At 39.6% G+C, this 26,655-nt stretch overlaps 1 protein-coding gene across 1 annotated transcript in view; it reads left to right on the top strand.

Moving 5' to 3' along the window:
• RAB21 (RAB21, member RAS oncogene family) overlaps positions 1 to 26,655 on the top strand; it is a 41,875-nt gene that overhangs the window by 2,612 nt on the left and 12,608 nt on the right. Inside the window, exons 2-4 of the mRNA XM_007538920.3 lie at positions 11,654 to 11,713; positions 12,843 to 12,950; positions 15,558 to 15,621. Coding sequence (XP_007538982.1) covers positions 11,654 to 11,713; positions 12,843 to 12,950; positions 15,558 to 15,621 — 232 coding nt within the window. The remainder of the gene's footprint in view (positions 1 to 11,653; positions 11,714 to 12,842; positions 12,951 to 15,557; positions 15,622 to 26,655) is intronic.

The following is a 26,655-nucleotide window of genomic DNA, read 5'->3' as shown; positions in this document are numbered from 1 at the left end:
TATAGCTGCTGCTGTTGCTGGATAGGACAGAGAGAAATCAGAGAGGAGGGGAAGATAAAGAAGGAGAGGAAGACACCTGCAGACCTGCTTCATCTCTTTCGAAGTGACCCCCCTGCAGGTGGGGACCTGGGGGCTTGAGCCGGGATCCTTATCCGGTCCTTGGGCTTTGTGCTGTGTGCGCTTAACGCGCTGCACTACTGCCCAGCCCCCTTGTCTTGCCTGTTCCTGCCTCCCTTCCTTCTTTCCTCTCTCTCCTTTCTTTCTTTTTAAATTTTTTAAAAATATTTATTTCCTTTTGTTGCCCTCGTTATTTTATTGTTGTTGTGATTGTTGTTGTTATTGATGTCGTTGTTGGTGGATAGGACAGAGAGAAATAGAGAGAGGAGAAGACAGAGGGGGAGAAAGATAGACACCTGCAGATGTGCTTCACTGCTTATGAAGCGACTCCCCTGTAGGTGGGGAGCCGGGGGCTTGAACCGGGATCCTTATGCCGGTCCTTGCGCTTTGCGCCATGTGTACTTAACCCACTGTGCTACCGCCTGACTCCCTCTTTCTTTCAGAGCATTGCTCAGCTCTGCCTTATGGTGGTGTGGGGGATTGAACCTGGGACCCTCAAAGCCTCAGGCATGAGAGCATCTTTGCTAACCATTATGCTATCTACCCCTGCCCTGTCATTTAGTTTTTATAACAGCCAGTGAAGTGGATCTTTTTATTAGTCTCATGTTCCAGGCAAGTAATTTACTGGTCTTCATATTGCTATAAGTCATGGTGCCTGCTGAAATTGGAACCCCGGTCTGACTTTAGACTTCGTGCAATTATGTCACACTGCCTCTAAATATTGGCAAACCACTCTTACGCAGTTTCCTTTGTGCTATAGATCTAAGATAAAAAAGAACATCACTGTAATTGAACCCTTAATATTTTTTTAAAAGATAATTTGGTCCTTCATCTTAAGAATTAACATTTTTCAGCACACATTTCCAAAGAGCAACCTCACAGCTAAAAATAGGCTCAAGATTTCTAAGTATCATAGAGAAACCATTGCAGTTTACACAGGATGGGGGAAATTATGGTCAGTCTCCAGTTTCAAAAAGCATAGCAGTTCTGATTTTAATGTTTTATAACATCACAATTTTTGGATTATGTTAGTGAATTGAAGATTTTGTTGCAGACCAGTGAATGGAAGTAGCATTATATCTCATCTCTTCCTCTTAGATATTAGTTCATTTAATCTTAAACATGTTTTTCAGAGAAATTTGATATACCTTTGTATTCTTTTAATTTCAAAATGGAGAAATCATGCATCAGAAGATAGGAGAGGAAGAGTTCCCCTTTTTTCTTGTCAGCAAAACTACCTGTAACCTATTTTTAGAAAATACTGTGTGTTCTGCAAATTATACTTGTATATTAATATTTCAAAGAATTAGAGGACTGATAGGAATCTTAGTGTATGTATGACTCACTGTCTCAGTCTTTTGTCTAATACTTTGATCAAATGACTTCATCTTAAGATCAACTGACGTAGAAGTGAAGAGCTCATGATATCCTGAGATGGCCTGTTCCATTTTGGAGCTGGTCTGACATTCAATAAGTCTTTGAGTGTGTAACACTAAAATTCCTTTCTCTGTTGTTTCCATTTTGACTCTTGCTTGCACCTGACATCCCATCAGATAATTGAAGATAACTGTCTTATTCCCTCGAGTCTTGCTACAAGATAACAGTTCTGATTCCTTTACTGGATTTCTTATGACAGCATTATAATTTCACTATGCTTTACCACTGAGCTGCCTTCCGAGCTTCAACTTCTTTTCTTTAATTTTTTCTAGTTGTCCCTGATATACTCAATCCATCAAGTTGGCTTTAATATTTACTTCAGGTTAAAATCTGTTACTGTCTTTTAAAATTTTGCCTTTAGGGGTCTGGGTGGTGGCATACCCAGTTGAGTGAACATATTACCATGTGCAAGGGCTGGGGTTTGAGACCCTATTCCCCATCTACAGGGATGACACTTCATGAATGGTGAAGCAGGCCTGCAGTTATTTCTCTGATTCTCTCCCTATCGTCCCCTCTCCCTCTCAGTTCCTCTGTCCTGTCAAAAAAAAAAAAAATAGGAAAACAATAATAACAAAAAAATGGATGAAAGAGAATGAGTGAGTGGACCTTAGGAGCAGTGACATTATAGTGTTAGCAAAAAGTCCCAGCAATAACCTTGGTGGAAAGAATAGAAAAAACAAACAAACAAACAAAAACGATAGCTTTTGTGGTCCAGGAGGTGGCACAGTGGATAAAGCATTGGATGCTCAACCATGAGGTCCTAAGTTCAATCCCTGGCAGCACATGTGCCAGAGTGGTGTCTGGTTCTTTCTCTCTCTGCCTATCTTATGAATAAATAAATATTCTTTAAAAAAAAAAAAGGTAGTTTTTATAATTCAGGAATCATTGATTGTGGATCAGTGGGTCAGGCACTTGGTTGGTTAAGGCCACACCATGAGTAATAAGGTATGGTTCCTATCAGGTAGATGAGTTGTATTTATTTTAACTTTGCCACCTGAAGACTTAGTACAACTATTCTCATCAGCTCCTTAATAAAGACGTTAGAGTCACAGGAGTGCCAAGCTGGTCTCACTAACATCTAGTCATGCATGACCAGAAATGCGTTTTTCTTCAGAAATGCAAAATCTTAGGTGGAGCTTTTTCAGACTGTGTCTTGGATGATAGTGTGCTTTGCCAGGTACACAACCCAGATTCAAACTGATCCCCATCACATTGATGATTTGGTGCTGTGGTTTCTCTCTTTCTCTCTAGCGCTCGTGTGCGCGCACGCACACGCGCACACGCACACACACACACACACACACACACACACACACACACACGGAGGGTTGGAGGAAGGGAGAGAGAGAGAGAGAAGACCCAGAGCACCATTCTGGCACATGTAGTACTGCTGGGGATTCCACTCAGGACCTTATACTTGAGAGTCCAACTTTGGACTTTACCACCTCCTTGGCCTTATTATAAAACAACTCTTGATTTTGTTTTGTCTTCTTATATCCATGTGCTTTTGGGTGATTACTTCCTTAGTTGTGAATGAACTGATTAACACTAGTGTGACTTCTTTTAAAAAAAAAAATTTTTTTTTATTATCTTTATTTATTGGATAGAGACAGCCAGAAATCGAGAAGGTAGGGGAGACAGAGAGGGAGACAGAGAGACACCTGCAGACCTGCTTCACCTTTTGTGAAGCTTTCCCCTTTCAGGTGGGGACTGGGGGCTCGAACCCAGGTCCTTGAGCACTGTAACTTGTGCGCTCAACCAGGTACGCCACCACCTGGCCCTACTAGTGTGACTTCTAGAGATATTTGTTATTTCAGACATTCAAAACATTAAGTTCACTTCCCATTGCCCTCCCTTTTTCCCCCTTTTCTTTCTTTTTTACTTTTTTAAATTATCTTTATTTATTTATTGGATAGAGACAGCCAGAAATTGAGGAGAGGAGGGGGGAGATACAGAGAGACAGCCCCGCATCACCACTTGCAAAGCTTTCCCCCTGCAGGTAGGGACCGGGGGCTCAAACCCTGGTCCTTGTGCACTGTAATATGTGTGCTCAACCAGGTGCGCCATCATCCGCCCCCCCCCCCCTTTCTTTTTACCAGGGTACTGATTCACTTTGGTTTATGGTGGTGCGGGGGACTGAACTTATGACTTTGGAGCCTAAAGCATGAGCGTAATCATTATGCTATCTACCTCCACCCTATTATTACCTTTTACTTTTAACTAGCCTCTTATGTGAAAAGTAACTGTTTATAATCAGATCAGCTGAATTCTTTCAGAATTCTAACTAGAATCTCTCTCTCCTGAAGACTAAGGGAAGGTGCCTTTCATTTGCTTAAAAATTGGTGCCCAAACAGATAGTAGTGTCCTGGCATTTAGCAAATGAGGTAACCCAAGACTGTGATTAAATTTCCGAGGTCCCACAAGCAGTAATAATATGCCATTACTTTTTTTTTTTGTCTCCACGGTTATTGCTGGGGCTCAGTGTCTGCACTATGAATCCACTGCTCCTGGAGGCTATTTTTCCCCTTTTGTTACACCTGTTGTTCATCGTTGTTGATATTTGTTGTTGTTGGCTAGGACAGAGAGAAATGGATACAGGAGAGGAAGACAGAGGGGGACAGCAAGATAGACATCTGCAGACCTCCTTCACCGCCTATGAAGCGACCCCTCTGCAGGTGGGGAGCCAGGGGCTCTAGCCAGATCCTTATGCCGGTCCTTGTACTTTGCGCCATGGGTGATTAACCTACTGCCCGGGCGCCCCCACCCCCATTACTTTTCTTAAGGTAAGCCTGTTATGTATGTTTGTTTTTTAATTACTTAACCTCCTGACCAGTAGTTGGTATTTAGATTTTAACAGTAGATTTTATAGTTGGCATCATTAGTCTCTGGTCTCGGAATATTGGTCTTTTTGTTCCTAAACTTAATGTTTTGAATGTCTGAGGTAATGAATATCTCTAGAAGCCACACTAGTGTTGATTTAGCTAGTTCATTTACAGCATCTTTTAAAAAATAAGATTAAACATTTTCTTTAATTCATTAATTTTCCCAATGCACTGCTCATCTCTGGCTTATAGTAGTGCGGGGGATTGAACCCGAGACACTGGATTCTCAGGCATGAAAGGCTCTTTTCATAACCATTATACTATCTACCCCCACTCAAAGAAAAAAAAAAGATTTATTTCATATGAGGTAGACAGGTTTTCTTTTCTTTCTTTTCCTTTGTTGTTTGTTTGATAAACAGTGTGAATGTTGAACCAGTGAAATAGCTTTTTTCAATAGTATGCTGCTTTATTAAGTGTTGCAACCCAGCTTTGAGCCTACCTCCCACTGCATGGAAGAAGCTTCAGTACTGTGGTCTCTTTCACTCTTTCTGCTGCTCAATCTTAGAGGGGGGGGGAAGAAAGAGGGAGATAGAGAGGGGCAGGCGGCCAGGCAGCACCACACCCAGTTAAATGCACATAGTACTATGTGGAAGGACCCGAGTTTAAGCCCCCATTCCCTACCTGCAGTGGGGACACTTTACAAGCAGTGAAGCAGATCTGCAAGTGTCTCTCTCACGATCTCCCTCTCTTCTCTCAATTTCTCTGTGTCCTATTGAATAAAAACTAGGGGGGGAGAGAGATACAGAGATAGATAGACAGACAGACAGACATGGGGCTGGGCAATGGCACACCCTGTTGAGCACACAAGTTACCAAGCACAAAGACCCAGCTTTAAGCTCTCGCTTCCCATCTGCAGGGAGGCAGCTTCACATGTGGTGAAATAGTGCTGCAGGTGTCTCTTTCTCCCTTTCTATCTCCACTTCCTCAATTTCTCATTGTCCTATTAAATAAATGTTTTTTTAAGAATATGAATGTTTATAATTAATACTCAAAATAACTGCACACGTCTGTTTTCACTTGAATAAAACAAAAAGTCTTTGTTTACTTACTGGATAGAGATAGCCAGGAATTAAGAGGGGAAGGAAGATAGAAAGGGAAAGACCGGGAGTCGGGCTGTAGTGCAGCGGGCTAAGCGCAGGTGGCGCAAAGCACAAAGACCGTCATAAGGATCCCGGTTCGAACCCCAGCTCCCCACCTGCATGGGAGTCGCTTCACAGGCGGTGAAGCAGGTCTGCAGGTGTCTATCTTTCTCTCCTCCTCTCTGTCTTCCGCTCCCTCTCTCCATTTCTCTCTGTCCTATCCAACAACGACAACAACAATAATAACTACAACAATAAAACAACAAGGGCAACAAAAGGGAAAAAAATAAATAAAATAAATATTTAAAAAAAAAAAAAAAGAAAGGGAAAGACCTGCAACACTGCTTCACTGCTTGCAAAACTTTTCTTCTTCAGGTGGGGACTGGGGGCTCGAGCCCTGGTCCTTGCTCATTGTAAGATGTGCACTCAACCAGGTGCGTCACCACCCAGCCTCTTTTTTATAAATGTAATTTAAAAGGCATGAATATTAACACTTACTAATGTATTTACACACTTTGTTTACAACATCAACAAATTTGATGAAAAACAGCATGTGTTACATAACAGGTTTTGACCAGTCTTTGAATATTTTCATATGAGATAAAGAGGATTCATACTACTATTCCAGTATTTAGCAAGTACAGTGTGTGATTTCACAGACCAAAAAAATTTAATTCACAAGTTGTGAAAAGATTTCCATTTAGCAGGTAAAAAATTTCTGTTATTTCCAATTTTTCATAGAAACTGAAAAAAAATCAACATAATGTTGGATAAATAAGCATCTGGTACAAATGGCAGTTGCCAGCCTAAGCTAATAAGATCGTTGCTACCCCCAGAGTTTAGAAGACAAAATCATAGGCGTTAATAGTAGTGTGGCTGTTGTTGGGGAATTGGCTCAGCTTGTAGAGTGCTGGATCAGACTTTACTGCCTGAGGCTTCTGGTTAAATTGTCTGCACTGCCTGTATTCAGTGGTGCTCTAGTTTCTCTCTCTCCTCTCTGCATCATGGGAAACTCATATGTTATAAATACAAAACCAATCTTAGCAAATTTTTTTTTTTTTAATTAGAATTGATGTAAGAGGTAAGTAGTAAGACAGTAGTAGTAAGATAGAAAATGAATCATTGGGAGTCAGGCAGTAGTGCAGTGGGTTAAGTGCACGTGGCGCAAAGCACAAGGACTAGCGTAAGATCCTGGTTCAAGCCCCCGGCTCCCTACAGTGGAGTTGCTTCATAGGTGGTGAAGCAGGTCTGCAGGTGTCTATCTTTCTCTCCCCCCCTCTGTCTTCCCCTCCTCTCTCCATTTCTCTCTGTCCTATCCAACAACGATGACATCAACAACAGTTACTACTACAACAACAATAAAATAAACAAGGGCAACAAAAGGGAAATAAATAAATAAATAAAATATATAAAAAAAGAAAATGAATCTTTACTTGGATCATGTTATTTGTGTCTGTTAAGAGTACATATGTGGGAGTCAGGCGGTAGCGCAGTGGGTTAAGCGCAGGTGGTGCAAAGCGCAAGGACCAGAGTAAGGATCTCAATTCAGCCCTCAGCTCCCCACCTGCAGGGGAGTCGCTTCACAGGCGGTGAAGCAGGTCTGCAGGTGTCTTTCTCTCCCCCCTGTCTCCCCCCCTCTCCATTTTTCTCTGTCCTATCCAAAAATGATGATGACATCAATAACTATAACAATAAAACAAGGGCAAGAAAAGGGAATAAATAAATAAATATTTTTTAAAAAGTAAGTGTGTGAGGAGTCGGGTGGATACTGCAGCGGGTTAAGCGCACATGGTGCGAAGTACAAGAACCAGCAGAAGGATCCTGGCTTGAGCACCCAGGTCCCCACCTACATTACAGGGCAGTTGTTTCACAGGCAGTGAAGCAGGTCTGCAAGGTGTCTCTGTCTTTCTCTCCCTCTGTCTTCCCCTCCTCTCTCCCTTTCTCTTTGTCCTATCTAACGACGATGACATCAATAGCAAGAACAATAACTAAAACAATAAAACAAGGGCAACAAAAGGGAATAAATAAATTAATTAATTTTTAAAAAGAGTATGTGTGTGGGAGGGGGGAGGGAAGGTGTACACATTACCTAGCACAGGGACCCAGGTTTGAGCCCTGCTTCCCTCTAGCCCCTATGGGAGTGCCTGCAGGGGGAAGTTACACAAGTAGTGGGGGAGTGCCTCAGTGTTTCTCCTCTGTGTCTCACACTCCGACTCTCTCCCACCTTCTCTATAGCAGAGGGAAGGAAATGGATTCTGAGAGCAGCAGAGTTGTGCTGTCATTGAGTCTTAATAATAACCCTGCTGGCAAAAGAGTATGTTCTGGAACAGGTAGCTTTTTATAATGGAAAGAACACTGGAGTCAGACAGGCTTCCACCCACTGTAGCACCTGAGTTATTTGACCTTAAATGAGTAGCTAAATTTCTTTAAATCTCAGGTTCACACCTGTAAAGTAACTACCTATTTCACAGGATAGTTATAAAGGTTAATAAGAATGCCCAAGCACAGTGGCTGGTGCATAGTTCCTCCCTCCCTCTCTCCTTCCCTCCCTCTCCCTTTCTTCATTATTATTGTTGTCATTACTCTAGTTGTTGTTGGATAGGGCAGAGAGAAATCGAGAGAGGAGGGAAGACAGGGGAAGAGAAAGATAGACACCTACGGACCTGCTTCACTGCTCGTGAAGTGACCCCTCTGTAGGTGGGGAGCTGGGGGCTCGAACTGGGATCCTTACTCAGGTCCTTGGCTTTGTGCCATGTGTGCTTAACCCGCTGTGCTACCACCTGACCCCTGGTTACACTATTTCTAGGTTGATGTTGTTGTCACTGGGGCTTCAGTGCTCCATGCTAACTTTTTCAGTTGCAAAGACACCACAGCACCAAAACTTCTTTCATTAAGATTTTAGCCAGGTTCAGACTTGGGACATGCACATGACAAAGCACACATAGTACTCAAGTGAGCTGTCTTAGACCCATTTGAACGTTTTAAAAATACTTATTTATTGCCTTTTTGTTGCCCTTGTTGTTTTATTGTTGTAGTTATTATTGTTGTTGTTATTGATGTCATTGTTGTTGGATAGGACAGAGAGAAATGGGGAGAGGAGTGGAAGACAGAGAGGACGAGAGAAGATAGACACCTGCAGACCTGCTTCACCGCCTGTGAAGTGACTCCCCTGCAGGTGGGGAGCTGGGCTCAAACCAGGATCCTTAAACCAGTCCTTGTGCTTTGTACCACCAGCGCTTAACCTGTTGTACTACTGCCCTACTCCCTCCATTTTAACTTTTAATCTTCTTTCTCTGCACTTTCATATGGTCAGACTTCAGTGTGACTGTCTCTATGTAGCTTTGAATTTTTTAAAAATTTTATTTTCAAACATTTTATTTATTTTATTTTTGAGAGAGGCAAGAGAGACAGAAACTCCAGAGCACTGCTCAGCTCTGGCTTACAGTGGTGTGGGGATTGAACCTGGGACTTTGGAGCCTCAGACATGAGAGTCTGTTTGCATAACCATTATGCTATCTCCCCTACCTAAATTTTTTATGCTTATTTATTTACTTACTTATTGATAAGAAGGATAGAAGGAGAAAGAACCAGACATCACTCTGGTACTTGTGCTGTGGAGGATTGAACTCAAGACCTCATGTTTGAGAATCCAATGCTTTATCCACTGCACCACCTCTCACAAAATTTGAATTATTTTTTAAGATATTATTTATTTATTATTGGATATAGATAGAGAAATTGAGAGGGCAGGGAGAGACACCTACAGCCCTCTTTACCACTCATGAAACGCCCCCTGCAGGTGGGGACTAGGGGCTTGAACCTAGGTCCTTTTGTACTGTAATGTGTGAGTTCAACCTGTAATGCTTAATTTATAAATTAGACACAGTAAGAAAATAACAACATAAAAATAGGATAGTTGGGGAAACAATTACAGAAGCCAGACCTTCTACCTTCTGCAACCCACAATGACCCTGGGTCCATGCTCCCAGAGGGATGGAGAATGGGAAAGCTATCAGGGGAGGGTGGGATATGGAGATTGGGTGGTGGGAATTGTGTGGAGTTGTACCCCTCCTACCCTATGGTTTTGTTAATTAATCCTTTCTTAAATAAAAAAAAATAGGATAGTCATAACAAATATTATTAGATTTAATATTTTCAAACCACAGTTTACTGAAACTGGAAAGTGAAAACATGGTTAAGGAGGACAATTGTACTTGAGTATAATATACAAGTTACAAAATACTTTTTAATGTCTTGGAATAGATTTTGTTAAGATCTACAGCACATCGAGATGTGGAAATTTATGACCTTTTGAGTGATTTACATTTTGTGTCTATGTTTGTGGTTTCTCCTCTGGCATTTGACCATGGTAACTTGGACATCCCCATAGAGTTGGGGGACCAGGTGCTATATAAGCTTCACTGACTGTGGTCATGTGCTAGGAAAAACCCTTAACCTCTCCTCAAGGGGAGATAACTCAACTTCCCTGAAGCTGTCTTTGACTCATTCCTGCAATAGATCACAAACTTTTTGAAAGCCGAAAGTTTCTTTTCATTCCTGTTTTATTAGTACATAAGAGCTAGGGCAGTTGTTAGATATAGATTAAACAGTTGAATGGGAATTAATTACAGGAATATTTTGATATTAGTAAACATTTTTTCCCCTGTCTTCTCAGAGCACTGCCTCATCTCTGGCTTATGATAATGCTAGGGATTGAATTTGGAACCTTGAAGTCTCAGGCATTAAAAGTCTTTTTTGGGAGTCGGGCGGTAGCGCAGTGGGTTAAGCGCACGTGGCGCAAAGCACAAGGACCTGCGTAAGGATCCCGGTTCAAGCCCCTGATTCCCCACCTGCAGGGGAGTCGTTTCACAGGTGGTGAAGTAGGTCTGCAGGTGTCTATCTTTCTCTCCCCCTCTCTGTCTTCCCCTCCTCTCTCCATTTCTCTCTGTCCTATCCAACAACAACAACATCAATAACAACAATCACTACAATAATAAAATAACAATAGCAACAAAAGGAAATAAATATTTTTTTAAAAAAAGTCTTCTTTTGGGAGTCAGGTGTTAGCGCAGCGGGTTAAGTGCAAGTGGCACAAAGCACAAGGACTGGAATAAGGATCCTGGTTCAAGCCCCCGGCTCCCCTCCTACAGGGCAGTCGCTTCACAAGCAGTGAAGCTAATCTGCAGGTGTCTGTCTTTCTCTCCCCCTCTCTGTCTTCCCCTCTTCTCTTCATTTCTCTCTGTCCTATCCAACAATGACATCAATAATAACTACAACAATAAAACATCAAGGGCAACAAAAGGGAATAAGTAAATAAATAAATAAATATTTTTTAAAAAGTCTTTTTTTTTTTTCTTTGCATAACCACTATACCGTTTCCCCAGTCTAGTAAACATTTCTTTTATCTTTGAAATCTCTTATTTTCTTTCTATCATGAGTGAGTTAGTATCAAATTTAATGCTCTAAAGGGAAAAAAATGTATAGGAGAAAAATATGAGAATTAAAAAAAAAAATTATCTTTATTGCATAGAGAGAGCCAGAAATCGAGAGGGAAGGGGGAGAGAGACAGAGAGACACCTGCAGCCTTGCTTTACCAATCATGAAGCTTTTCCCTTGCAGGTGGGCACTGGGGGCTCGAACACGGGTCCTTGTGCACTGTAATGTGTGCGTTCAACCAGGTGCGCCACCATCCGTCCCCTGAGAAAATGTTTAATTACCAATTTTTCTTGTATTTTTAGAATATAAGATGCTTAGAATAGAGTAACTTTTTTTAGAATATAGTTTTTTTAAATATTTTTTTTATTCATTAATGAGAGAGAGAGGTAGAGAGAGAGAGAAAGAGAGGAGAAAGAAAAAGAGAGGAGAAAGAACCAAACATCACTCTGTACATGTGCTGCTGGAGATTGAACTGAGGACTTCATGCTTGAGATTCCAGTGCTTTGCCCACTGCTCCACCTCCCCGACTGCAAACTATAATGTTCTTTCTTCAAAGAAAATACATATTTATCTTCAGTGAATATTCTGTGAATTACTTTTTTCTCCTAGATAAATTTTTGAGATGACTCATTTATAATATTTTTTAAAAGAAACATTGCTTTATGTGAAACATTGTCTAATGTTTATCTCTCTTTTGTTTAGGCATCATTCTTAACAAAGAAGTTAAATATTGGTGGAAAGAGAGTAAATCTTGCTATATGGGTAAGTTAATTTTTTCAACCTTGTTGGTGAAGGTCTTAACCTTTTCTTGGTACTCTGGTTAAAGAAATAGAAATGTGAGGGAGTTGGGTGGTAGCTCAGCAGGTTAAGCACACGTGGTGCGAAGTGCAAAGACCGGCAGAAGGATCCCAGTTCGAGCCCCTGGCTTCCCACTTGCAGGGGACTCAATTCACAGGCGGTGAAGCAGGTCTCCAGGTGTCTCTCTTTTCTCTCCCCGTCTTCCCCATCTCTCTCCATTTCACTCTGTCCTATCCAACAACGACGACATCGATAACTCCAACAATAATAAGAACAAGGGCAACAAAAAGGAAATAAGTAAATAAATATTTTTTAAAAGAAATAGAAATGTAAATTTCTGGATTAATTTTGTTGTTAACTGAAAGTCAAAAAAAATCTCAAAATTAAAATCTGTCTATAAATTATATCTTGAATGTAACTATTTTATGATATTGCTGTTATAACTCTAGCTGAAGATAAGAGTTTTAGCTTGAATATAATTATACATATGAATATGGTTATCATGGTATTTCAGTTCAGAGGGATTCACATTAGAGAAAGGGCGGAGTGGGGGGATAGCCTGCCTGACCTTTCTTCCCCTGCATTTTTATGTCCCAGCCTCCCAAGGGAATGCCTTTTAGAGAACAGGGTTAGGATAAACAGTAAGGTACCTATTGCTGGGTTGTCATGTCTCTTTTCTCCTCTCTGTGGAGCATGTTCTAGTCCTGAGTTATATAATGCCATCCCGAATTCTGAATTTGTGACAGCTGAACTTGGGATTCTGTTCGTTTTGCTTATTTTGTTCTTGTTTATTTTTGTGGTACTGTGAGCTACATCCCCAGACCCTGCATTTTGGTGGTGTTGGGGGGCGGGGGGGCTTGGCGTAGGAAAATTGCTAAGGAAGAGAGTTGGGAGGGAAGAAGTAACCTTTATATAACAATGACATTAAATATTGGTTATAATTTGTCTTAAAATTTTTTGTGACATGTTTAATAGTGTCTTGGGGTTGTCTTTGACTCTATGCCTAATTTTATAATTGAGTTCACTGATAGAATAGAATAGCAAGTATGTGTATTTTTTTCCTTCTGATCTAATAAGTGTTTGTTTTATTTAGGACACAGCAGGTCAAGAGAGATTCCACGCATTGGGTCCAATTTACTACAGAGATTCAAATGGAGCTATTTTAGTTTATGATATAACAGACGAAGATTCTTTTCAGAAGGTACTGTTTACTTATGGGTTGATCACTTAATAGAAGAATGATACAGATTTTTCAAGTTTGCATTAACTTGGGTTTATTTACTAATGTGACTAGTCCTGATTTAAAGGGAAAGTATACAGTTTGTGTATAGATGGTGACTGTGTGTGGGTGTGTAAAACAGAAAGTTAAACTGTATTTAGGAAATTGTAATTTAGTTTACTATAAGATAATTTTTTCGTCTATCAGAAGAGAAAAGTGGTGTGGGAGATTGAACTTGAAAACTTGGAGCCTCAGGCATAAGAGTGTGTTTGCATAACCATTATGCTGTCTCTCCTACCAAAATAACCTTTTTTTTTTTTTGCCTCCAGGGTTTGCTGGAGCTCAGTGTCTGCACTAAGAATCCATTGCTTCTGGAGGCCATTTTTCCCATTTTTGTTGCCTTTATTGTTATAGGTGTTGTTGTTGGATAGGATAGAGAGAAATAAAGAGAGATGGGGAAGTCAGAGAAGTATAGAGAAAGATAGACACCTGCAGACCTGCTTCACTGCTTTTGAAGCAACCACCTTGCAGGTGGGGAGCTGGGGGCTTGAACTGGGGTTCTTATACCAGTCCTTAAGCTTCACACCATGTGCATTTAACCTGCTGCACTACCACCTGGTCCCCTAAAATAAACTTTTAATTACGTTTGCTTTCATAAAGATTTGGGTTTTCTGGTTTTTTTTCTAATTATTTAAAAAAATATATTTTATTTATTTATTAATGAGAGGGATAGAAGAAGAGAGAAAGAACCAGACATCATTCTGGCATATGTGCTGCCAGGGATTGAATTTTGGACCTCATGCTAAAGAGTTCAACATTTGATCCACTGCACCACCTCCCAGACCATGGATTTCTTTATATCCCTAAATGTTAAACTGTTTAATTTGTGTCATAGAAAGCCTGGGATTTGGTTTAGTGTAGAACACATACTCGTCTTGCATGCACAAGGCCCTAGATTTGATTCCTGACACCATATAAAAAATTAGATATTGGGCGGAGGGTAGATAGCATAATGGTTATACAAACAGACTCTGATGCCTGAGGCTCCAAAGTCCCAGGTTCAATACCCCACACCACCACAAGCCAGAGCTGAACAGTGCTCTGGTTAAAAAAAATAGATATTTGTGTACCTTAAGACTAGATACACACTATCACATATCTAATATAATTTTTGTAATTAACAAATATATATGTGTATGTGTTTATTTTTATTGAATAGAGACAGAAATTGAGAGGGAAGCAGGAGAGAGACAGAGACATCTTTAGCACTGCTTCACCACTCATGAAGCTTTCCCTATATGGGAGGGACCAGGGGCTTGAACCCAGGTCCTTCTGCATTATAACCAGGTGTCCCACCACCTGGCCTCATATGTGTGAGTATTTATCCTAGGAAGGTATATAAATTCTACATGATTCAGGTATATACAAATTAAATCTTAGTATAACAGAAATGAAAGAAGGTATCCACATTTACTATTTATCCTGTTATTTCATTATAGTCAGCATATTTAAAGTCATCAGTTCAAAAGAGTCAATATATTTAATTCTGATTTACTCCCAGCTTTACCTGCTGCATATGCTGTTTTCATATTAGAGTCAGTTTGTTATAGGTAATTCTCCACGAGTGGGGGGGTGGGTGTGTGTGTGTGTGTGTGCAGGACGGTACGATGGTGACTGAAACAACTTTGGTTGTCACAGCTGACAAGTTGCTACTGCTATATGGTGAGTAGGAAGATGGGAACACTGACAGATACAATACAAAGTAATAAGAGTCCTTCACAACAAAAAATTATCTGGGCCAAAATACCAGTACTAAGGTTGTAAAGACTTGTCAAACATTAAAGAATAAACATTTTGCTCTCCTTTTTGGTGCCCATATGCATTTTATTTCCCCATTATGTATGTGACACAGAAGTTGCTATGCCCTCCACTTAGGAGCCAGTTTGGGTACTAAGAGCTATTATATTCTTATGTCCAATGTGACTCTATTATACATTCCTGTTAACAGATACTGGAATTGACATGCTTTTGCCTTAGAGAACGCCTTACTATGAAGCACTTAGCAAAAGTCCTAGAGGGGCCCTGTGCCTATGCTTATGTAGATGCATATAAAGAAAAGCTTTCCACTGGATGTTTGTATGTTATGGTTTATATTATAGTCTAAATCTATATGTACATGCCTATAGAGAAAAACTTTCCACTGGATCTTATATTGTGGTTTTCAATTTAATTGAATCATTCCTAGTGATAACTAAATATATATGTTGTTAAGGTATTATGACAAGGCTGAGTTTTGTACTGTTGTAATTATAACAGGATTTGTGGGGCCGGGTGGTGGCACACCTGGTTGAGCGCACATGTTACAGTGCGCAAGGACCTGGGTTCCAGCCCCCAGTCCCCACCTGCAGGGGTAAAGCTTCACAAGTGGTGAAGCAGTGTTGCAGGTGTCTCTCTGTCTCTCATCCTCTCTGTTTGTCCCTTCCCTCTCGATTTCTGACTGTCTATATCCAATAAATAAATAAAGATAATAATAAAAAATTTAAAAAATATAACAGGATTTTTTTTAATATATGTTTTTTGTATATACAGGTAAAAAATTGGGTCAAGGAATTACGAAAAATGTTGGGAAATGAAATCTGTTTATGTATAGTAGGTAAGCAGCATTTTAAAAATAGCTTTTGTTTTTAATGTTTTGGTAAAAAAATAGTAAACATAATTTTCGTTTTAAAGTTATAGAAAAGAATAAGAATACAATTTGAAGAAAATGTTAACTTATTAACACAAGAGAGAAAAGGAGAAAGAGCCAGATCATCACTCTAGCATATATGATACTGGGGTTTGAACTCAGAATCTTATGATTTTAAGTCCAAAACTCTATTACTCTACCTTCTGAGCTTGAATAATGTTATTTTATAGAGGTGATTATGCTTAGTGAAATAAATGAGACAGAAGACAACTGTAAGATGGTTTTGCTCTTTTGTGGAATATAGCAAATTGAAATACAAAAACCTGAAGTAACAGCTTAGGACTGTGAGCACTATGCAGATGATCATTGCCAAGTGTGGAGGCACAGAACACAAATGGATATGTGGTATGGAACTGTACCCCGTAATTTTATAACCTCATTAAATCAGTAATAAGAGATTTTTAAATGGCATTTTAATATTTTAGAATAATTTAGAATATGGAATTCACCTTGCAGGAGATTCAAACTCTACTTCAAATAATATGATGCAAGTGAAAAGCTAAACATGTGAGACTTTTAGGTGTCCTAGCCTTGCTTAATTTATTTGACCTTTACTTTTTCACTTTCAAATTTTGTTGAGAGAGAAAGAGTTCAGAAAGTACTTTGAATAAAGTTAAAGCCAATGAGTTAAGGGGCAGGGGAAATAGCATGGTGCTTATGCAAAAGAACTTTGATTCCTGGAACTCCAGAGTCCCAAGTTCAGTCTTCCTTACCTCTCTAAGCCTGAGTTGAGCAGTGCTCTGGTAAAAATAAATTAATTAATTAATTTAAAAATGAAAAAAAAAAGCCAGTGACTTATGCTATTGCTTTTCTCTGTACACATACACCATGTACACTTCAGAATCAAGGTCAAATTTTACTCCCAAGACACAAGGAGGTTATACTAGGTTGAAGGACTTTTCTTCTTGGGTAGAGTAAAGGAACTCTGAAACTTCTAGATTTTTTTTTTTAATTGCTAGAAAGGTTTTTGCTGGAGCTCAGTGCTCGCCTGGTAGCCATTGCCACCCACCAACCCCCTTTTCTTTCTATTTTATTTGACAAGACAAAAGGAAATTAAGAGGGGAAGGGAGTTAGGAAGAAAGACACTTTCAGACCTCCTGCAGGCAGGGAGCAGGAGGAGCCTGAACCTGGGTCATTGCGCATGGTTATATGTGTGCTTAACTGGGTGTGTCACTGCCCAGCCCCTTAGAATTTCTTGGATCCCCTAGATTATCTAGGCATAATCTAGATTATCATTATCTATAATAGAGCAACTAATTTTGTAGCAATTAAATAAAGCAGACAGGAGTCAGGCGGTAGCGCAGTGGGTTAAGCGCAATTGGCGCAAAGCTTAAGGATCCCAGCTCGAGCCCCCGGGCTCCCCACCTGCAGGGGAGTTGCTTCACAGGCGGTGAAGCAGGTCTGCAGGTGTCTATCTTTCTCTCCCCCTCTCTGTCTTCCCCTCCTTTTTCCATTTCTCTCTGTCCTATCCAACAACAACAACATCAATAACAACTACAACACTAAAACAACAAGGGCAACAAAAAGTGAATAAATAATAAATATTAAAAAAAAACGTAAAAAAAATAAAGCAGACATAGTGCTGTGTAATCAAAAGACATTTTCTCATGCAGTCCTTATAGCTATCTGTAAGGACTTTCTAGAGAAAGCTGAGCTCTAGAGATAGCTTAATAACTTGCCCCAAATAGGGGAGGTATCAGAGATAGGATTTGAATTGAAGTCATTCTGACTCTTGCACTTGTGATTTTAATCTTTACAGTAAGTAGCCTCTTGCTGTTTTCTCTCTCCCTGTCTATATAGCTGCTAGAGTAAAAATGGTCTGGGAGAAACCAGGGGAGTTTTAAGAGAGGGCATTCCATCAATATTTATTAGGAAAATTATGCTAGTAGCCTTACTTTTTTTTTTAATTGCCATCTTTATCTTCATTGATGCTTTTAATATTTTAAAATTTTATTTATTTTTATTAGAGGCAGCAGTTGATAGGGGAAGGGTGGAGAGAGACACCTGCAGGCCTGCTTCACCACTTGTGAAGCTTCCCACCTGCAAGTGGGGACCTGGGGCTTGAACTCAGCTCCTTTCTCATTATAATGTGTGTGCTCAATCAGGTCTGCCACCACCTGACCCCCACCTTAAGATTTAAGTTGTTTTTATACTTCTTGCCTTTCGTCACTCTTAAGATTAGTATATATTACAGTTCCAGATCTAGGTGCCAGTCTGGGAGAAGAAGCCAGAAGATTTGGCTTGCTGTTTAGTGTAGCCAGATATGCTAGTCTAAATTGCCGAACTATTTCAGAAAAGAGCACTGGGGTAGTAGAACACATAGGATTTTGAGGCCAAAGCTATAGCTAGTTATTAGTGATTTTGGCCTAGTTCTCTCTTGCACATGGAACAGTGGAAGGAAGTAACCATTGTATGTGTGTAGTTCTTCTGAAGTCTTATATTTTTATAGTATTTTTGCCTTTTTCTTTTTTTCTTTTGGCCTAATTTCCAGATTTCTTCCTGATTATTTTTTCCTAGGTTATAAGTTCAGTGAGTTATTGTGGTTCAATATGTTTGCATACTTTTTCTTTTTAGCTACGAGGATTATCACTAGGGCTCTGCACCTGCTCTGTTCCTCCACTCCTAGTAGACCCCCCCCCCCATTAGATGAAGAGTTAGGGGCAGGGAAAGAAAGAAAAATACCACAACTCTGTCCTACCTCTTGTGAAGCTTCCCCATGCAGGTGCTTCCATGTGGTGACTGGCGACTCAAGTCCAGGTCTTTGTGTATGGCCAAAGTATGTGCTCTTCCAGCCCCCATACCTCTTTTTTCAAATCCTCACATATTTTTAAAATTCTTTCTCCAACTTTGCTCAAGACTGCATATACTTTTTCAGTCCAGAATCTAGTTAAATAAACTATAGTTAACAAAAGACTGAAATTCTTTTGGTATTGTTTTACTAGAAATTTTCTGTTTATTCTGGTATGCATTACATTAGATGTAAATCTAATTCCTATGTTTTACTTTAATTTCTTTATTGGGGGATTAATAGTTTACACTTGAAAATAAAATACTGTAGTTTGTACATATGTAACATTTCCCAGTTTTCCACCCCCTCTAGGTCCTCCTAATTCCTACATTACACATAGGAATTTCAACTTGTCATATATTTCTGAATCTATTTCTTTGATATAAAATCTGCTAGCTTTTTCCAGTGTATGTTAGGTATTGAATTGTTTTTCTAGTTTTTCATTTGGTCATCTATTGTAATAGAAATGGCTGATATTATATCAATAACTACTATATTTATTTATTTATTTAAGATTTTTATTTACTTATGAGAAAGATAGGAGGAGAGAGAAAGAACCAGACATCACTCTGGCACATGTGCTGCTGGGGATCGAACTCAGGACTTGAGAGTCCAAAGCTTTACCACTGTGCCACCTCCCAGACCACAATAACTACTATTTATTGAGCATTTACTATATCCTAGACCTCTTTTACACATATTTTCATAGCAAACTGCAGGGTTTATTAAATGCATTTGTACAAAGTAGGACTAAAAAGAGGGTTGAAGTATTTATTCCAAATCTTATAATTAAGTTTTATAGTAATGAAGTGAGCCAGATCTTAAAAACATGTTTTGGGGGCCAGATGGTACACATCTGATTGAGCACACACACAATGCACAAGGACCTGGGTTCAGGCACCTGGTTCCCACCTGCAGGGGGAAGGCTTCTTGAGCGGTGAAGCAATGTCTGAGGTATCTCTCCTCCTCTCCCTTTTCCCTCCCAGTTTCTCTGTCTCTATCATAAACAAATAAAACAAACAAACAAAAAATATTAAAACAAGTTTTTATCAGCTTTTAGTTTTTTTTGAGAACTCTTTGCACTAGGCCACACAGAATCTTTAGTTTAAGCAAAATGTGGTTGTGTATACTCATTACTATTAGACCACTGCCCTTAGTCATATTCCTTGGTCATATTCCTTCCATGTTAATTCAAGTGTTTTTATTTTTTTGACTTTACATTTTTATGTATTTATTTTTACAAGAGCATTGCTTAGCTTTGACTTATGATGGTGCTGGGGATGAATCTGGGACCTTTGTTGCTTCAGGCATGAAAGAATTTTTGCATAACCATTATGCTGTCTCTTTATCCCTCAAATAAGGTTATTTTTTCAAGAAGTTAAAGTTTTTACTGTTCTTACTAAGGTGATTCCCCCCCCATCCCTTTACAGTAGCCTCAGTATAATTATTTTTTCTATCATTTATAGCATTGTATTTTCAAGAAGTTTAAAATAATAATTATGTTCTTAAAACATTGTTACTATAGTCATAACTGAATTTATTAAAACTAATTTAAGTTTAAAATGTTATTAAATGATAAATCAGTGTCTGAATAATTTTCCCCAAGTAATTATTTGAGATAATGTAATCATCTACTTTCCCTATCACTTTTTTTTCTCTAAGAAGTTGATTTGGTGGGATTTGGGAAAAAAGCATTAACAATCTAGGGGAAAGCTTGTAGGGAGGCCCAGATGGTGGCGGTGTACTTTCCTGAGCGCACACATTACTGTGCAAGCACTCGGGTTTGAGGGGGGAAGTTTCATGAGCTGTAAAGATCTGAAGGTAACTATTTTTCTCTTTCTCTCTTCCTTCTCAATTTCTCTTTCCTAGTTAAAAAAAAAAAAGCCGCCAGGCATGGAGCAGTGGATTTGTAATGTAATAACTCTAGTGGCAATTAAAAAAGGAGGGAAAAGCTTGTAGGATTTTAGGTCATTGGAAAAAACACCTCCTTGTTTTCTAAAATAGACAATCTTCTTGTACCTTATTAGAGTGGGAGAGTCTTGGGACACTGTTATAGTCACAGGCCACTAGGTGGTGCTTTATGCATACTTTTTATCATAAGACAGCTTGGTTTTCATCTGTTAACTGATTATTTGACTATTTAGCAAATTAAAAAAAAAAAATTGTACCAAGGTGGGAGCTCGGTGGTGACACATTGTGGCTCACAGAGACCCAGGTGTAAGCCCTTGGTCCCAAACTCCGCGGGGGGGGGGGGGGGGGAGTATTAAGATTCATGAAGCAGTGCTTCAGGTGTCTTCCTGTGTCCATCAGCGCCTTTCTCTCTCTCTCCCTCCCTTCCTTCTCCCCTCCCCCTCCCTCTCCCTCTCTCCCTGTTCTTCTCTTCTCCCTTTCTCCCCTTTCCCTCTTGATTTCTATATTATCATAAGTAAGTAAATAAAATGTTTTCAAAAATTATATCAAAGGGCTAGGAGATGGCTCAGAAGGTAAAACATATTCCCTACCATGTATGCAGCCCTAGATTTGATCTCTCATTACACCACCACCATCTGGGCCTCCCTACAAGTTTTTCCCCTAGATCATTAATGCTTTTCCCCCCCCCCAAATCCCACCAAATCAACTTCCTGAAGAAAACAAAAAAAGTGATAGGGAAAGTAGATGATTACATTAACTCAAATAATCAGTTGGGGAAAATTAGTAAAATTTAGTAATCTGTATCCAGACAGATCACTTCAATTTTTATTCTGTCTTTAAGAAGAAATCTTCATTTGTGAATTTATTTACTTTTGGTAGCTTTTCAGCATAACCAAAATTGAGAAGGAAGAGAGAAAGAGAAAAATAGATACCTTCAGACCTTCACAACTATATGAAGTCATTGTTTAAGAGGAACTAAGCTTATTTTCAGTAATTTTAAACTTTACATCATGTGCCTATATTATGTTATTTTGTGTTTGTTTATTTGTTTATTTGTTGCCTCTAGTGTTGTCACTGCAGCTCAGTGCCTGTACTACAAATCCACGTCTCCTGTGCCCATTTTATTTATTTATTTAGATAAGACAGAGAGAAATTGAGAGAGGAGGGAAGATAGAGGGGGAGAGAGAAAGATAGACACCTGCAGACCTGCTTCACTGCTTGTGAAGTGACCCCGTGCAGGTGGGGAGCCAGAGCTCAAACCAGGGTTCTTGTGCAGGTCCTTGCGCTTCGTACTATGTGTGTTTAGCCCTGTGCCCCACTAGCAGACCCCTTCCTTGTGTTTTTAAGACAAATAAAACAGTTATTTTTCCTGTGGTAGTAAAATGCTTAAAAGTTCATAAATTTAATTTCTTTTTTTTTTTTTTGCTGCAACTATTTTTTTTAAGTTTTTATTTATTTATTTATTTTCCTTTTTGTTGCCCTTGTTGTTTAACATTGTTGTGGTTATTAATGTCGTTGTTGTTGGATAGGACAGAGAGAAATGGAGAGAGGAGGGGAAGACAGAGAGGAGGAGAGAAAGACAGACATCTGCAGATCTGCTTCACCGCTTGTGAAGCGACTCCTCTGCAGGTGGGGAGCCGGGGGCTCGAACTGGGATCCTTACGCAGGTCCTGGCGATTTGCGCCACGTGCGCTTAACCCGCTGCGCCACCGCCTGACTCCCAATTTAATTTATTTCTTCAACTAGTTTATAGCATTTTAGAAACCAAAATACTCTTAGGATACAAAAGACTAACCTAATATAGATATATGTTTTTAAATTTATTTATTTATTTATTTTTTCTATTTATTTATTTATTTTCCCTTTTGTTGCCCTTGTTGTTGTTACTTAGATAGGACAGAGAGAAATGGAGAGAGGAGAAGAAGACCGAGGAGGGAGAGAAAGACAGACACCTGCAGACCTGCTTCACCGTCTGTGAAGCGACTCCCCTGCAGGTGGGGAGCCGGGGGCTTTGAACCGGGATCCTTATGCTGGTCCTTGGGCTTTGCGCCACATGCACTTAACCTGCTGCGCTACTGCCCGACTCCCTTAAATTTATTTTTATTTTATTTTTTTTCCCTTTGGTTGCCCTTGTTTATCGTCGTTGTTGTTTGTTATTATTGTTGTTGTTGTTATTGCTGTCATTGTTGTTGGATAGGACAGAGAAATTGAGAGAGGAGGGAAAGAGAAAGACAGACACCTGCAGACCTGCTTCACCATTTGTGAAGCGAGCCCCTTGCAGGTGGGGAGCCGGGGACTCGAACCGGGATCCTGATACTGGTCTGCACTTTCCGCCATGTGTGTTTAACCACCTAATATATATTATATTTTATTTATTTTCCCTTTTGTTGCCCCCCCCTTTTTATTGTTGTTATTGATGTCGTCATTGTTAGATAGGACAGAGAGAAATGGAGAGAGGAAGGAAAGACAGAGACCTGCTTCACCACTTGTGAAGCGACTCCCCTGCAGGTGGGGAGCCAGGGGCTCGAACCAGGATTCTTACACCGGTCCTTGCACTTTGTGCCACGTGCACTCAACCTGCTGCACTACCGCCCGACTCCCCACCTAATACATTTTTATAAACAATAAGATAGACTTGCTTAATGATTGATTCTAAGTTTATTGAGTCATCTTTACTTGACTAAGAGCCATAGTATGCCTAAGTTTTCTTTTCTTTTCTTTTTTTTTTTTTTTTTTGACAACATATTGTTGGGTTGTGTTTTTTTTTTCTTTTTTTTTTTTTAATGCTGAATTTTTTAAATTTTTTAAATTAATTAATTTATTTATTTATTTTTATTTAAGAAAGGATTAATTAACAAAACCATAGGGTAGGAGGGGTACAACTCCACACAATTCCCACCGCCCAATCTCAATATCCCACCCCCTCCCCCGATAGCTTTCCCATTCTCTATCCCTCTGGGAGCATGGACCCAGGGTCATTGAGGGTTGCAGAAGGTAGAAGGTCTGGCTTCTGTAATTGCTTCCTTGCTGAACATGGGCGTTGACTGGTCGGTCCATACTCCCAGTCTGCCTCTCTCTTTCCCTAGTAGGATGGGTCTCTGGGGAAGCTGAGCTCCAGGACACATTGGTGGGGTCTTCAATCCAGGGAAGTCAGGCCGGCATCCTGATGACACCTGGAACCTGGTGACTGAAAAGAGAGTTAACATACAAAGCCAAACAAATTGTTGAGCAATCATGGACCCAAAGCTTGGAAAAGTGGAGAGGAAGTATTAGGGAGGTACTCACTGCAAACTCTAGTATACTTCTGCTTTCTTACTTTGGTGCCATACTTCAAACTCAGTCAATTTCTGCTTTGCGTTTCTACTACTTTTTTTTTTTTTTTTACATGCATAACATTCCCCAGATTCCCATTTAGCAATACAACCCCCACTATTTCATTCATCATTTTTCATGGACCTGTATTCTCCCCACCCACCCACCCACCCCAGAGTCTTTTACTTTGGTGTAATACTCCAATTCCATTTCAGGTTCGACTTGTGTTTTCTTTTCTAATCTTGTTTCTCAACTTCGGCCTGAGAGTGAGATCATCCCATATTCATCCTTCTGTTTCTGACTTATTTCACTCAACATGATTATTTCCAGGTCCATCCAAGATCGGCTGAAAACGGTGAAGTCACCATTTTTTACAGCTGAGTAGTATTCCATTGTGTATATATACCACAACTTGCTCAGCCACTCATCTGTTGTTGGACACCTGGTTTGCTTCCAGGTTTTGGCTATTACAAATTGTGCTGCCAAGAACATATGTGTACACAGATCTTTTTGGATGGATGTGTTGGGTTCCTTAGGATATATCCCCAGGAGGGGAATTGCAGGGTCATAGGGTAGGTCCATTTCTAGCCTTCTGAGAGTTCTCCAGACTGTTCTCCACAGAGGTTGGACCAATTGACATTCCCACCAGCAGTGCAGGAGGGTTCTTTTGACCCCACATCCTCTCCAGCATTTGCTGCTGTTACCTTTTCTGATGTGTGACATTCTCACAGGAGTGAAGTGATATCTCATTGTTGTCTTGATTTGCATTTCTCTGACAATCAGAGACTTGGAGCATTTTTTCATGTGTTTCTCGGCCTTTTGGATCTCTTCTGTGGTGAATATTCTGTCCAATTCCTCCCCCCATTTTTGGATGGGGTTATTTGTTGTCTTGTTGTTGAGTCTGGTAAGCTCTTTATATATGTTGGTTATTAAACTCTTATCTGATGTATGGCATGTAAAGATCTTCTCCCATTCTGTGAGGGGTGTCTTGATTTGGGTAGTGGTTTCTTTTGCTGTGAAGAAGCTTTTTAATTTGATGTAGTCCCATAGGTTTATACTTGCCTTAGTCTTCCTTGTAATTGGATTCGTTTCATTGAAAATGTCTTTAAAATTTATGTGGAAAAAAGTTCTTCCAATATTTTCCTCTAAGTATCTGATAGTTTCTGGTCTAACATCCAAGTCCTTGATCCACTTGGAATTTACTTTTGTATTTGGTGAAATACAGTGATTCAGCTTCATTCTTCTGCATGTTTCAACCCATTGTTTCCAACACCATTTGTTGAAGAGACTCTGCTTTCCCCATGTAATAGTCTGGGCCCCTTTGTCAAAGATTAGATGTCCATAGGTGTGGGGCCTCATTTCTGGGCTCTCAATTCTATTCTACTGGTCAGTGTGTCTGTTCATGTTCCAGTACCAAGCAGTTTTGATGACAATGGCCCTATAATATAGTTTGAGATCTGGCAGTGTGATGCCTCCGGTTCTGTTCTTTTTTCTCAAGATTGTTTTGGCAATTCTAGGTCTTTTCTGGTTCCAGATAAACATTTGTAGCATTTTTTCTATTCTCCTAAAAAATGTGCTTGGGATCTTGATGGGGATAGCATTAAATTTGTAGATGGCTCTGGGTAATATATTCATTTTGATGATGTTAATTCTTCCAACCCATGAGCATGGAATATCTTTCCACTTCTTTGTGTCTTTTTCAATTTCTTTGAGTAGTGACTCATAATTTTCAGTATACAAGTCTTTCACTTCTTTGGTTAGGTTTATTCCTAGATATTTTATTGTTTTTGTTGCTATAGAAAAAGGAACTGATTTCTGGATTTCAATTTCTTCTAACTTAGTGTTTGCATAGAGGAATGCCACTGACTTTTGAATGTTAATTTTATAGCCTGACACATTACTGTATTGCCTGATGATTTCCAAAAGCTTCTTGCTAGATTCCTTAGGTTTTTCCATGTATACTATCATGTCATCTGCAAATAAGGAGAGTTTGACTTCTTCTCTTCCAATCTGTATGCCTTTAATTCCTTGCTCCTGCCTGATTGCTATGGCAAGAACTTCCAACACTATGTTGAATAGTAATGGTGATAGTGGACAGCCCTGTCTAGTAGCTGATCTGAGGGGAAATGCTTCCAGTTTTTCACCATTGAGTATGATGTTGGCTGTAGGTTTGCTATATATAGACTCCACTATCTTCAGGAATTTTCCATCTATTCCTATTTTTTGTAGTGTTTTGATCCTAAAGGGATGTTGTATTTTGTCAAAGGCTTTCTCTGCATCTATTGATATGACCATGTGGTTTTTGGTCTTGCTTTTGTTGATGTGGTGGATCACATTGATTGATTTACGTATATTAAACCAACCTTGCATGCCTGGGATAAACCCCACTTGGTCATGATGAACAATCTTTTTGATATACTGCTGTATCCGGTTGGCTAGAATTTTGTTCAATATTTTCGCATCTATGTTCATCAGAGATATTGGTCTGTAGTTTTCTTTTTTGGTTGTGTCCCTGTCTGCTTTTGGTATCAGGGTGATGTTGGCTTCATAGAAGCTGGCAGGGAGTATTCCAGTGTCTTCAATCTTCTGGAAGACTTTTAAAAGTAGAGGTATTAGTTCTTCTTTGAAAGTTTTGTAGAATTCATTTGTAAAACCATCTGGTCCAGGACTTTTATTTTTGGGAAGATTTTTGATAACTGTTTCAATTTCATTAGCTGTGATGGGCCTGTTCATGTTATCCACTTCCTCTTTACTTAGTTTTGGAAGGTGGTAGGTATCTAGGAAATCATTCATTTCTTCCAGGTTCTCTAGCTTGGTGTCATATAGTTGTTCATAGAAGCCTCGCATGATATGTTGAATTTCTGCAGTGTCTGTTGTGATATCTCCTCTTTCATTTACTATCTGATTTATTTGGGTCTTCTCCCTTTTTT

This window comes from Erinaceus europaeus, chromosome 7 (genome assembly GCF_950295315.1).
Source record: "Erinaceus europaeus chromosome 7, mEriEur2.1, whole genome shotgun sequence".
Lineage (NCBI taxonomy): Eukaryota > Metazoa > Chordata > Mammalia > Eulipotyphla > Erinaceidae > Erinaceus > Erinaceus europaeus.
This window is presented reverse-complemented; position numbering and strand designations above follow the sequence as displayed.